General features: G+C 57.6%; 1 protein-coding gene across 1 annotated transcript in view; it reads right to left on the minus strand.

The window, feature by feature from the left end:
* The window catches only part of PCNT (pericentrin), a 121,374-nt gene that overhangs the window by 6,303 nt on the left and 101,506 nt on the right, over positions 1-13,565 (minus strand). The window contains exons 33-40 of the mRNA XM_069474875.1: positions 13,068-13,238; positions 12,479-12,674; positions 11,122-11,344; positions 10,524-10,830; positions 9,103-9,789; positions 4,340-4,587; positions 3,429-3,531; positions 2,270-2,443 (exon numbers count right to left, since the gene is read on the minus strand). Of these exons, the coding sequence (XP_069330976.1) occupies positions 2,270-2,443; positions 3,429-3,531; positions 4,340-4,587; positions 9,103-9,789; positions 10,524-10,830; positions 11,122-11,344; positions 12,479-12,674; positions 13,068-13,238 (2,109 nt within the window). The remainder of the gene's footprint in view (positions 1-2,269; positions 2,444-3,428; positions 3,532-4,339; positions 4,588-9,102; positions 9,790-10,523; positions 10,831-11,121; positions 11,345-12,478; positions 12,675-13,067; positions 13,239-13,565) is intronic.

Consider the following 13,565-nt stretch of genomic DNA (forward strand, 5'->3'; position numbering starts at 1 on the left):
ACACGTTTTCATTTCTCCTGGGTAAATACCTGCAAGTGGAACTGCTGGGTGATACAGTAACTCTACGTTTAAACTTTGGGGGAACTTCCAGACTGTTTTTCAAAGAACTGTATCATTTCACATTCTCATTCTTTCCACATCGATCTACAGATTTAAGGCAATCCCAACTTAAACAACCAGGATGCTAAAATTTATACTGAAAGGTAGAGGAACTACAATAGCCAATTTGAAAAACAAGAAAAAAGTCAGAGACTTCACACTACCCAACGTGCAGACATCATCAACCATTACTCAGGCAGCTGGTCAGGGACACACACACAGACCAACGGGACCAAGCCCAGAAATAAGACGCAAACATTCCTGACTGATTTTGACACAGACAACTCCGGGCAGATCAGTGTTTTCAACAAAGCATGCTAAACTGGATATTACTGTGGTGAAGTCTTACAATTTCGTGCTGCCTTGGCGTCCATTCCGAATGTAAGCTGGACTTTCTCGCCCCGGGAGCAGGGCTCCGCCACCCCAGCACAGCGCCCATCCCCTGCCCCCTCCCCAGCGCCGCAGTGCGGTCGACCAGACGTCCGCCTCCTCCGGCTGCTCCCCAGCGGCCCCTCCCTGCCCTGCTCACCCCGGGACAGGCCCCTGTGGGGGCTGCGCAGATGTCCCCAGGGACCACCGCCCGGTCCCCACGGCGCTCTCGCCTGCTCGCTCTAAACCCACCAAGTGAAACCCCCCTGGGAAAACTGTTTGGATAACACCTTGGACCCAAAAAAGGCTTCGGCCCATGGCTCCCTCTCCTCTCTTCATGTGCCCCTGACCTCCAGGCAGAACCCGTAAGTCATGAACCCTGTATTTCCATCTGTGTCCCTCCAAGTCACGGAAGGGCTGCCCCTCAGCTTCAAGATCCCAAAGCATATAACGATCACCCTCTGCCTGTCCCTCAGACCATAAGCAAAGATAACTCAAAATGGATCACAGCTCTAAATTTTAAGTAAAACTATAAAACTCTTGGCATGATCCATTAAAAAAAATAAACTGATACACCAGACTTCATCAAAATCAGAAACTTGCTTTGCAAAGGACACTACACAGAGAAGGAAGAGACCAGCACAGACTGGGAGAAAATACCTGCAAAGCACGAATCTGACGAAGGAGTTGTATCCAACAAGGAGAAAACAAGCCAATCCGAAAGCGGGCAGGGACGACGCCAGTGACCTCAGTCATCAGGGACGGGCACAGGGAAAGCACAGAGGGACAGCTCCTCACGCCTGCCAGAGCTGGTCACCAAAAAGCACCGGCGGCACCGACGCCAAGGTGCAGCCCCCGGAACCCCCGCGCTTTGCCAGGCGGCTCCTCCTGCGTCTGCTCCCAGGAGTGAAACCTGCGTCCACACAAACCCTGTGGGCGCAGCAGCGTCGCCGTGACGGCCCAAACTGGACACAGCCCACGGCCTTCAGTGGTGAGCAGTGCAACAGAGCCTGGCCCGTCCCTGCACACAACGCCGCCCAGCACAGCAGCACCCGGCCAGTGGTCCCCGGGCCGCGCAGGTGGGCACCAGATGCCCGAGCACGAAGTGGGAGAGGCCGGCCGGCAGGTCACAGGCCGCACGGCTCCGTCTACACGGCGTGCAGGGAAGAGCCCAGGCCAGTGCCTGCTGGCAGTTCTTTTGGGGTCAGCATCGTTCCGAATTCCGCTAATGGTTACTCGGGTTACGAGCATCTGTACATGTGTGAACTTACATGACATCACACCAAAAAGGGCAAATTTTACTATATGCAAATTAAAAAATAATTTTTAAAAAGTTGTCATCGTAAAAAATGTAAAGCAAATCACAAACAAAACAGCCCAAATATAAAAGAAAAAAACTAGGCCTTCCAGAAAGCCTATAGACTACTTCATTATTAGGAAAGTAATAAACCATTTTAATTAACAGCGAAATAAAACTCTAATATGATCATATTTTATACTTTTAACCAAAATGTCCTTTTACGAACATACAAGAAACATCACGTAGCAGTTAGTATCAGTGGTGACACTGTGTGTGCCCATCTGGCCAGAGCAGAAAACGTGCTACGATGTCCAGTGAAACGTTCGGGGATGTTCAGCAGGACCGGGACTGGCGAGGCTGCAGCCCACGGCGGCTGAGGAGGAACCGCGGGCACACGGCCGTCTGCGGAGGACGCCCGGCTGGCCGAGCAAAGCTAATCCAGACCCAGGCGGCGGGGGCGGGGCTGCCTCTCCCACGTGAGGAAACAGTGCAGATACGTACGCTCAGGGCACAGCCCTTCTGCACATGGTGCTTCAGGGTCTTCTCCAGCTTGGACACGGCCCTGCTCAGCTCCGACTTCTCCTCGGCCGCCACGCTGAGCGCCTTTGTGAGGGAGTCGTTGTCTTGCAGCAGGACCTCCACAAGCTGGATTTGTAGCTCTGCTGACATTTTTTTCTTGGAAAGCAGAAAACAAATATAAATTTATAAGAATCTTTTTCTTAAAAGGCATGCACATTATTTGTGTTGTTCATTGCTGTTGGTTATTTTCAGGGGTTCTAATGTTAAACTTGCTCGGGGTTTGGTGGGGAGCTCGTGGGGCTGGGCGGAGCTGTCATCCCCGGGGCAGGGAATGGTAAGACTCGCAAATCTCACTGCTCTGGGACCTTCTACAGAGCAGACTTTGCACACAACTGGCTGCATGAATAACGCAGGCTGCTTAGAAAGGGTGGCCCCTTGCTGACCGTCCTAATGCCACCACACACAGGGCGCACATGAGCTGGCCGGGGAATCTCATTTGCTCATCCTGGGGGTCAAATGGGTTCGTCCCTCCAAACAGGTTTGCACTTCCACAACCAAAAGAACATCCAGCCTGGAGAGGGCCGGACGCTGGAAGGCCACAGCGCCCACCACAGGGGGGCCGGGAGGCACCACCCCCACGGTGACACTGAGCCGTCGAGGGCAAGCAGAGTAGCCCTCCCGCTGCCTGACTGCGAGCTGCCACCACGCAGCACTCATCAGGCATTTCTGTCGGCCAGGATTCCCAACCCCGCAGAGGCCGCTAACAGCGAGCCCAGCACTTCCAAGGACTCGGTTTCCATGTCTAGTAAAGGCGTCGACACAAACACACCACGAGCAGGACCCAGGGCCCCTCCAGACCAGTGGCCCGCGGGCGTCCAGGCCACGGGCAGCAAGCGCCGTGAGGAAGGGTCCAGACAGCCAAGCAGTGTCCTGTGGGCAGCAGGGTCGAGCCCCTGACGTCCCAGCACACACACCGGGACCCTGTCACCTCACGGCCCACACCGCCCAAGGGGCAGGCGCCTGCTCGCACAGGCAGACGGCAAAGGAGGGAGCAACAAGCGACCAGCAATGAAAGGAAACCGGGAGCTGCCTCGTGCCAGGGCCGTGGGGTGCAGGCCGGGCAGGGGGCGGCCCGCCTCACCTGGCAGGGGGTGGGCCTGCTCAGCTCAGGCTTCAGCTCCTCCAACGTGCGCAGCAAAGACGCCACTGCGTTCTCGTTGGACGACGCCCAGTCACTGACGGTCCTGTAACGTAAGCGCATCGGAAGGCTCACACTCACCCGACTGACGCCCACCCAGAGCGACCCAGAACTCTCTGCCCCGGAGAGACAGGCGCGTGCAGCCGCCCCTGGGAGACGGGAGGACACGGCCGGGGTCCCCAGGAGGCCGCATGCCTGCGAATCCCTGCATCCGGCCCTGGGCCCGACGGAACAGCCCGCGGGGGCCGGGCCTGCAGCAGACGCCCCTGTGGCGTCAGGGACTTCACCCCCAGACTGTGCACTGAGCCCCGGGAGGCGCCACCGCGTCACCACACGCTGCTTCTTGCTGGATTAATTACTAAAATGCCGTCCTTGGTGACACTTGGCTCAAAAATTGTGTTGCTCTATAAATTAAGTCCACACATAAACAGGAGAACTATGTTAGCTGGATGCCTGTGTTCAGGGGAAAAGGCAAATGTTAACATTCCTCACGGCCCGGCTGCCTAACGGTTACATCTGCATCCCGCCGTGCGACTGCGGCCCCGGGGCCCAGCGACAGACGCAGGCAGCCGGCCTGGGTGGTGAGTAACGGGGCAGGGGTGTGGGGAGAATCGCCCTAAAAGGAACTCGGAAATCCAAGCTCAGGTGTGTTTTGTTTCACAAGATTTTCCCTAATATGAGAATGTAAAAAATATGACCTTGTCCATCTTCCACGGGAGTCCAGACTCGGGGAAGAGGAACAGAGTGTGAGCTCGTCAGCACGCGGGGCTGAAACCGGCCGCCCCGCAGGCGTCAGACGCTAGCTGGGTACGAGGCCCGGGGCCAGGTGCGCGAGCGCCACGCCATGTGCCCACCTGCCCACGGCCTGGCGGACGAAGCTGGTGAGGAGCCCGGCAGCGCAGAGCAGCTGGTGCCTGATCTTCTCCAGCTCCTGCTCCTGCTCCCGGAGCTGGTCCGGCCCGTCGGAGCCGCGGGCCCCTCGGGGGGCCCCCCGGGGGAGGCCGCTGCGGAGCGCCTCTTCCTGTGACTCCAGTTCTCGCACCGTCCGCTGGAGCTGGCGGATCTTGTGCTCTTCGCGCTGCCGCTGCAGCTCCAGCTCCCGCTGTTCACAGCAAAGAGAACACGGAAGACCTTCGCATGAGCCTCCCACAGACACAGCTGCGGAGCAAGAGACCAACACACAGCAGCACACGGGAGACCCCTCGGGTCACACACGGCACCCTCGGGGCAGGGGGCCCTGTTCTGCTGGGGTCTCCACCAGGATCCCTCAAACTAACTCGCCACACACGCCCCCGCCCAGGCCTCGGGGGCCTCCAGCTCAGAGGCCGCTAAATTATAGCCCAGAGTCTCCGTGGTAAACGTCTTTATCTTCACTTTCAAGAATTCTTGGGCTTGTGTCAGGCCTACAGCAAGCGCTCGGGCTCCCAAGGGGAGGCGCCCGCAACGCTGATGCAGACAGGAGGGGCTTCATGGTCCGCGGGCCCCGCTCACTCAGGCACAGCCTCGTGCATGTGAACGTGTGTGCCGTGCACACGTATGAGCCTGCCGGGAGCCGGAGCACAGCCTCGTGCATGTGAATGTGTGTGCCGTGCACACGTATGAGCCTGTGGGGAGCCCGAGCACAGCCTCGTGCATGTGAACGTGTGTGCCGTGCACACGTATGAGCCTGTGGGGAGCCGGAGCACAGCCTCGTGCATGTGAACGTGTGTGCCGTGCACACGTATGAGCCTGCGGGGAGCCTGAGCACAGCCTCGTGCATGTGAACGTGTGTGCCGTGCACACGTATGAGCCTGTGGGGAGCCGGAGCACAGCCTCGTGCATGTGAACGTGTGTGCCGTGCACACGTATGAGCCTGCCGGGAGCCGGAGCACAGCCTCGTGCATGTGAATGTGTGTGCCGTGCACACGTATGAGCCTGTGGGGAGCCGGAGCACAGCCTCGTGCACGTGAACGTGTGTGCCGTGCACACGTATGAGCCTGTGGGGAGCCCGAGCACAGCCTCGTGCATGTGAACGTGTGTGCCGTGCACACGTATGAGCCTGTGGGGAGCCGGAGCACAGCCTCGTGCATGTTAATGTGTGTCCCGTGCACACGTATGAGCCTGCCGGGAGCCGGAGCACAGCCTCGTGCATGTGAATGTGTGTGCCGTGCACACGTATGAGCCTGCGGGGAGCCTGAGCACAGCCTCGTGCACGTGAACGTGTGTGCCGTGCACACGTATGAGCCTGCCGGGAGCCGGAGCACAGCCTCGTGCATGTGAATGTGTGTGCCGTGCACACGTATGAGCCTGCCGGGAGCCGGAGCACAGCCTCGTGCATGTGAATGTGTGTGCCGTGCACACGTATGAGCCTGCGGGGAGCCTGAGCACAGCCTCGGGTTGGAGCCGGGTCACCACGTGGCCCCTGGCCTCGGCCTGACCTCCCTGCACGTCAGTGGGGACGCGAGGGCCGGCTCTCCACCGCGCAGGGGACAGAGCGCCGCAGGCAGGGGCAGGAGGGCACGGCAGCCCCAGCAAAGGCCCAGGTTCCCAGCCCAGGAAGGTTCCGGAAGCCACCCAGGCCCGAGGCCCCCAGAGCTGGCCCCCAGCACCTGGGGAGGTGACAGGGGTGGCCCCCAGCGCCCCACCCTCCTGGCAGCACCTCGCTCCACATGCCCGAGCCCCTACGCAAGGATTATTATTTCTTCTGTTTTCCAGATGGGGAAAGTCAGACACAGGAACTGATGAGTTTACACTGCCCAGAAAAGATGAAACTGGCCCTGACACGCCTATCTTGGCTTCAGCAAACTACCGCCACAGAAGGATTCCACAGTCCAGACCACATCACCTACGGTGAAAGTAACCCCAAAAGGCTACATTACTAAGAACACATATCAAGTGCAACATGAAGAAGAGCTGTTAGTTTAATGTAGAAAACATTTTGTTTATATTTATTTTTTAAGCAATCGTGTTACTATGGATTTTTATAAAAACACCAAAATTAAATAAAATATTCTGGCTAGAAACTTTAGATATGGTTTGGGGACGTTCTCAGAAAGGAAAGACACCTTTGAGAACCCTGTGAGTGGTGGCGGCATCTCCCCCCGGGGGAAGAAGAGCAAACACGTGTGACGTGTCCACACGGCCCCAGGTCCAGAGTCATCCAGGCCCCCGCGGGCTCCCCTCCCCCATCTCCCCCCAAAACCCAGCCCCTCCCAGCCACGCTGCGCCCCACTGTGCGCACTGCTACTTGCCGAGACTTCGAATGATACGATACTGTAACTATTCTGAAGGTTTTTCTAATCAGAAAAAAATTGTAATCATTGCTGACACACAGACAAACCTTGAACACATCACGCAAAGTGCAAGCAGCCAGACACAGGCCACACGTGGTAGGGCCCTGTTTACATGACGTGTGCAGAAGGGCCACGCTCCAGAGCAGAGGACACACGAGTCCTTGCAGGGGCTGGACGCGGGAGACGGGGCGTGACCACCTGGTCAGTGTGGGCCTTCACTCTGGGGTGAGGAAAATGTTCTGAAATTGATTGCAGTGATATTTGCTTATCTCTTCGATGATACTAAAAACCACTGTGCAATTTCAATTGAACTGAATGGTATGCAAATTAAATCTCAAAAAGTTCTTACAAATATTAATCACATACATGGTATGAACTTACAAAACTAATGCACCATTTTGTAATCTGATTTATCCTTGTAACATTTAGAAACCTAGAATTTTGTTTTTAAAAACAGATGTTCATTTCTTAATTATTTTATGGTGGGCTAACCACTTAAAAAGACCAGGGCATTGGTTTTGTGTTTTTAAAAACTTTATATAATTTCATGAAATTAAAAAAAACAGAAATAGAGGAGGTATTTTTTAAAAAAGCTTTTAAAAAAATGTTTAAAGAGGAAAAAACAAATGTTAATCCATAAGAAGACATAGGGTATTATTATATCGGAAACAAAGGCTCTCGGTTGAAATGAAATTTATCTGAAACATCAGGGCCACACAAAGAACAGAAGAGGGAACACTGACTTCCAGCCCATCTGGCGAGGCCATGCTATCCTGATACTCAAACCAAAGACATCACAAGAGAACTACAGACCAATACCCTGTATGAATACAGACTATAAATCCTCAACAAAACACCAGCAAACTGCTAGCAATGCGTAAGAATTACTCACCACGATCAAGTGGGATTCATCCCAGGAATGCAAGGACGGTTCATCATATGAAAATCAAGGTAATACTTTATCATATCACTACAACAACAGACAAGAGCTGCAGATCTCAACAGACACCAAAAAAACTTGACAAAATCTAAAACTCTTTCATGACTGAAAAAAAGTTGAAAAAACAAGGAGTAGAAGAAAATTACCTGTGATAAAAAGCATCTATAAAAACCCACAGCTAGGCTGGGCGCAGTGGTTCATGCCTGTAATCCTAGCACTCTGGGAGGCCGAGGCAGGCGGATCGTTTGAGCTCAGGAGTTCAAGATCAGCCTGAGCAAGAGCGAGACCCCGTCTCTACTAAAAATAAAAAGAAATTATATGGACGGCTAAAAATATATGTAGAAAAATTAGCCAGGCATGGTGGCGCATGCCTGTAGTCCCAGCTACTCGGGAGGCTGAGGCAGAAGGATCACTTGAGCCCAGGAGTTTGAGGTTGCTGTGAGATAGGCTGACGCCACGGCACTCACTCTAGCCCAGGCAAGAGAGTGAGACTCTGTCTCAAAAAAAAAAAAAAAGAAAAGGGAAAAAAAAAAAACCCACAGCTAACATTGTACTTAACAGTGAAAAGCTGACTGTTCCCCCCAGGACTGCAGCAAGGGAGCCTGCCTTGCTCTCGTCACGCCTGTTCACGACTGCACCGTGCCATCCCCCAGGTGACCAGGCAGGAGCAGACGTCCAGACTGAAAAGGAGGAAGCAAAGCCACGTCCACCTGCAGATGACAAGACCTTTCCTTACGTATGGGAAAATCACAAAGATCTTGTATACGGAAAATCCCATTAAAAAATAGTAGACATGACACGCAAGTTCAGCAAGGTTGCAGGACACAAGACCAATACATAAAAACCAACTTGTGTTGCTACACACTAGCAATGAATGAGCTGAAAATGAAATTAGGAAAATAGTTCCATTTACAACCACGTGAATAAATAATACATAATACTAAATTTAACAAAAGAAGTACAAAGCTTATATTTTGAAAGCTACAAAACACTGTTGAAAGAAATCAAAGACCTAAATAAATGGCCATTTTGTGCTCGCGGACCAGAAGACTTAAGACTGTCCAGACGTCAGCACCACCCAGAGTGCTCAGAGTCCCCGTGCGATCCCTGCCAGCAGGCCAGGGGCCACCTCTGCAGAGTGAACAAGCCAGCCCTCAAATGTGTACGGAACTGCAGGGACCCCAAACAGCCAAAACAATCTTGCAGAAGAGCAATGTTGGAGGAATCGCACTTCCTGATTTCAAACCTGCTGCAAAGCTGGAGTGACCCAAACGGCGCGGGCCCACACAAGGACAGACACACAGACCGAGCAGAGAGGACGCTGGCGTCACCCCCCGACCCGGGGCCCCTCAGGTCACCCACGCGCACGTCCTCGCCCCCTGCGCTGGGCTCTCCGAGCTCTCACCAGCTTCTCCTTTTCTCTCTGCCACTTCCTCCACTGCCCCGCACGTGCCCGGCTCTGCCTCGTCTCCGCCGCGCTCCGTGTGTCCTCCGGTCCTTCTGGCTCTTTCGATCGTGAGCGTGACTGCGCTAAGTCTGCCTGCAGCCACGCTGGCTGCTCCCCCTCTCTCTCCAGACAGCGTCTCCGCTCTCGCTTTTGGGTCTGCAGAGCTTCCACGGTTGCCGTCCACGCAGCACTTACCTCCTTCTCTCTCCGGAGCTCCTCGCAGCGCCTCTGCGCCTCGGCCTCCAGCTGCTGCTGCGCGCGCACGGCTTGCTGCTGCGCCGCGTCCAGCACCGCCTGCAGCTCCAGCACGCGGGACTTCTCCTCCTGCAGCTTCCGCAGCAGGGCCTGCTGCGCCTGCGCGTCCTGCTGGGCGCAGACCTCCTGCGTCCTGCGGCTCAGCTGCTCCGTGAGGAGCCGCTCGTGCTGCAAAGCCTCCGACAGCTCCAGCGAGTGGCTCTTCTCGGCCTCCAGGTCCTTCTGCAGCTGGCAGAGCCGGGCCCGCTCCTGTGCCAGCAGGGCCTCGAAGCGCGAGTGCTCGATGCGCAGCTCCTTCTGCAGGTTGTCCCTGGCCGTCTGCTCGTGCCTCAGGGCGACGCCGAGCCGGCTGCTCTGCGCACGCTGCTTCTCCAAGGACGTTCGTAACTCCTACCGGGGCACAGACGGGAAAATTAAACGAAGAGGGGAAGTATGTCAGTGGCTTTCCCTGTCCAAATCTGTTTATGTGCTTTAACCCAGCAATTGCACCTTTTGAAATCTATCCTGTGGACGAAAGCCTGAGATTTCTTTGTTACCTGACCACCCTCGCTGCACGGTGAAGGACTCCGGAACTGGCACGGAGTCGACGCACACACGTCCTGGATTCAGAGACCCCCCCCCCTCAGAAAATCACACACCCAGGAGGCTCAGGGACACGCACATCCCGCTTGCTGTGAACTGTGACTTGTGTGTTGTTGAAAACCCTCACCATGACCCGGGGAACTGCCGTGGGCTGGTTCTGGAGCCGCACAGCGCTGCACGGGGCCCTGGCCCCACCGCTTGTCCGCTGTGTGCAGACCCCCAAGGCTGTGCTCTGCCCGGGGGGACCAGGAGGAGGCTGCCTCTGCCTTCCAGACCCAACACTCAGGGCAGTGGGGTCGGCAGAGCAGGCAGCCATCACTGGTCACTGCACCTGTCCACCCTGTGTCTGTCACTACAAAGGGACAATTTCATCTAAAAAATATAGCCCCATCTCACTGCCGCACACTCCTGCCAACTGGGCACAGCGAGGAACAGCCTGTGCCTCAGCCCTGCTGCCCAGTCACCTCCAGGGACCTGGAGCTCTGGCCCCGCTGCCCAGTCACCTCCAGGGACCTGGAGCTCTGGCCCCGCTGCCCCGTCACCTCCAGGGACTTGGAGCTCTGGCCCCGCTGCCCAGTCACCTCCAGGGACCTGGAGCTCTGGCCCCGCTGCCCCGTCACCTCCAGGGACTTGGAGCTCTGGCCCCGCTGCCCAGTCACCTCCAGGGACCTGGAGCTCTGGCCCCGCTGCCCAGTTACCTCCAGGGACTTGGAGCTCTGGCCCTCCCTCTGCAGGTGCTGAAGCTGCTGCTCCTCCAGCCGGCTCTGCAGGACACGCTCCTTCCCGCGCTCACACTCCAGCTCCTGAAGCGCAGCCTGCAGGTCGCTCTCCTTGCCGTCCAGCAGGGATCTGTGTGGCACGACAGGCAGCCCCGTGCCTCACGTCACAGATGCTGACGGGGACACACAGGCCAACACTGGGGGCCAGGAGCTCCCAGGTCGGGCAGGGCAGACCCTGGCAGCTTTCCCGTCACCCCTCCCGCCCAGACCGTGAACCCAGGGGCAGGGCACCACGCCGCCACTCCGCGGCACCGGTCGTTTTACTTCAACGCCAAGAAAATCGTGGCAACCACCACGGCACTTCATCTACAGCCATCAGAGCCCCGAGGACCGTGCGAGGCTGACACTGCCGGGGCCCCACCTCAGCTGCAGGACTTCCTGCTGCACGTCGTCCAGGGACTTCAGCAGCCTCTCGTTCTCCTGCCTGCACTCGCAGAGCTCGGACTTGAGAGCTTTCACGGCGCTCTGCTCCGCCGCCAGGAGCTTCCGAACCCCGCCGGCCTTCTCCTGCTCCTCACTGAGGGTCTTCTGCAGGTCGCTCGCGATGCATTTTTCCTGCTCGACTTTGTATGCCAGTAACTCAACTGGAAAAGACGAAAGAGCGTCAGAGAGCATTATCTGCGAGTTCCAAGTGAGCTGTGTAAGTGAGGCCAGAGCAGAAACAAACCCGCAGGGGCGCGGGGTGTATTCCTTTTGGGAAGAAATGAAGTTTCTGGGAACTACAAGCCGTCGTTTCTGGTGCAGCCAGGATGCTCACCGAAGTCTCTGACCTCTGAGCCCTTCTCCTCCCAGGCCCCGCTCTCCGGGCTGGGAGTGGCGTATCCCTGTGGCCATCCTAAAACGCCACGAACCCACCACTCTACCCCGAGTGCCTCCAACAGAGACGACTCCAGGCCCAGATGGCTTCACTGGAAAGTTCTCCCAAAGCTTAAGGAAGAAATAACCCCAGTTCCAGACAAACTCCTCTGGAAAACCCGGAGAGGGCCTGGCGCTGCTCCAACACCAAGACCAGGAAAGGGCACAGAAAGGAAACCAGACCGCGCCCTCGAGAACGCAGGGGCTAAACGCTGGCGGCCCAGCCCGGCAGCGCACGAAAGGGGAAAACCCGGGCTGAGAGGTCCTGGCCTGAGCGCGAGGCCGCTCCCTTGACAGAACCCAACCTCGGGGCAGAAGGAACGTCCTCGAGCCGGCCAAGGGCGTCTGGCCACACGCAGGGTGCGAGCTGCGCTGCTGCCCCCAGAGCAGGGTCGAGGAAGGCGTCTGCTCAAGGGCCCGCCCAGCACGACACGCAGGAGAAAAGGGAGACAGGAAATGGAAAAGAAATACAACGTCACTTAGCCACAGGTGACCTGCAGGTCTGCACAAATTCCCAAAGGATCTAAGTTGGGCGTAGAAACCTACAACCCGCTGTTAAACTCCAGCACCAGCTCCAGAGAGTCAGGGCCTAAGACACTCGGTGCCCGACGCAGGACACCTGCCCGCTGGGCCCCGAGGCGAGACCTGGCCTGCCCGGCCCCTCCCGCTCCCACTTAGTTCTGTCAGCCGAGAAACGCAGGCGCCCCCGCGTCCCCACACGCCGGCAGGTGCTGACGAGAGTGGCCATTTCGGCTGCTGAGACACTGGCTTCACGCAGCCGAGGGGCCTCCCCGCACAGGGGGTGCCGGGTGGGCAGGCTCCGGGGGCCGGGCTGCACGGGGGGCACGGGCAACGGCACCCACCCTGCCTGCGCAGCTGGTGCTCCTGCCAGCTCCCGCGGGCCTCCACGCTGGTCAGTGCCGCGCACAGCTGCTGCAGCTTCTCCTGGTTCTGCAGGTGCGTGAGGCGCAGCTGGGCGCGCAGGGCCTGCACCTCGGACAGCAGGCTGCTCCGGTCCGGCACGCGGAGGTGCTCCAGGGACGTTTCCTGCAGGTCTTCCTGGGGGGACGGGAGGCGGTGAGCAGACGCAGCACCGGTGTGGACGGCCCTGCACTCCCCTCCCGCCCCGCCCCTGCGAGCCCGCGCTCCGGCTGCTCTGGGACAAGCCTGTTGCTCGTGAGGCTGGTGCGGGGACACAGTGGCCCCTGGGCTTCAGCTCCCGGCACCCTCTCCCTGCAGCCGCCGGGCCTGGCGTGTCAGAGCCGGCCGTGCTAGCTGTCGAGGGCATGACACTGGGCCAGAGCATCATCTCCGCCATCAGTCACAACCACACTCCAAGGCTGAGAGAAACATGTGAGCTGAAATTCCCATACTAAACAGACTCTGTCTCCTTTCCCGCCAGTGCTGGGTTCCGGGGGTAAATCGAGGCGTGGACACAGGGCTGTCACTCACCTGTGCTTGGATGACCTTCTCCAGCCTCTCCAACAGGCAGTCGCAGCCTGGGTCTGAGCTGCCAAGTCCAGGCTGCAGCGGGAGCTTCAGCGTCCTCCACTCCTTGTCAAACGCCGCCTGCACGGCCTGCAGAAACTCCCCCCTCCAACCCAGGCGCACGTCGGGGGGCTCCTAAGACATCAAAACAGGGGGCCCGGTGTTCTCACACATGCTTTCTGCAGGCGTGCTATGGACTGACTGGGCCCCCCAAATCCACGCTGACGCCCCAACCCCAGAGGGCCCCACCCGAACCCCACCCTGCCGGCACCCTGATCTCGGACGTGTGCCACCTGGCCACGGCGGCCACACAGGCTGGCGGCTGTTGGCACGGAAACTACTCTGACAGAAGAGACGACACACAGTGCCAGGATCAGTGAGGGCACAGGAAGCAAACGCCGCCATTGTGAGCAGAGAAGACCACGACAGAGATGATGAAATCAGTAAGACTGAGCGGATGTC

This window comes from Eulemur rufifrons, chromosome 7, assembly GCF_041146395.1.
Source record: "Eulemur rufifrons isolate Redbay chromosome 7, OSU_ERuf_1, whole genome shotgun sequence".
Classification (NCBI taxonomy): Eukaryota; Metazoa; Chordata; class Mammalia; order Primates; family Lemuridae; genus Eulemur; species Eulemur rufifrons.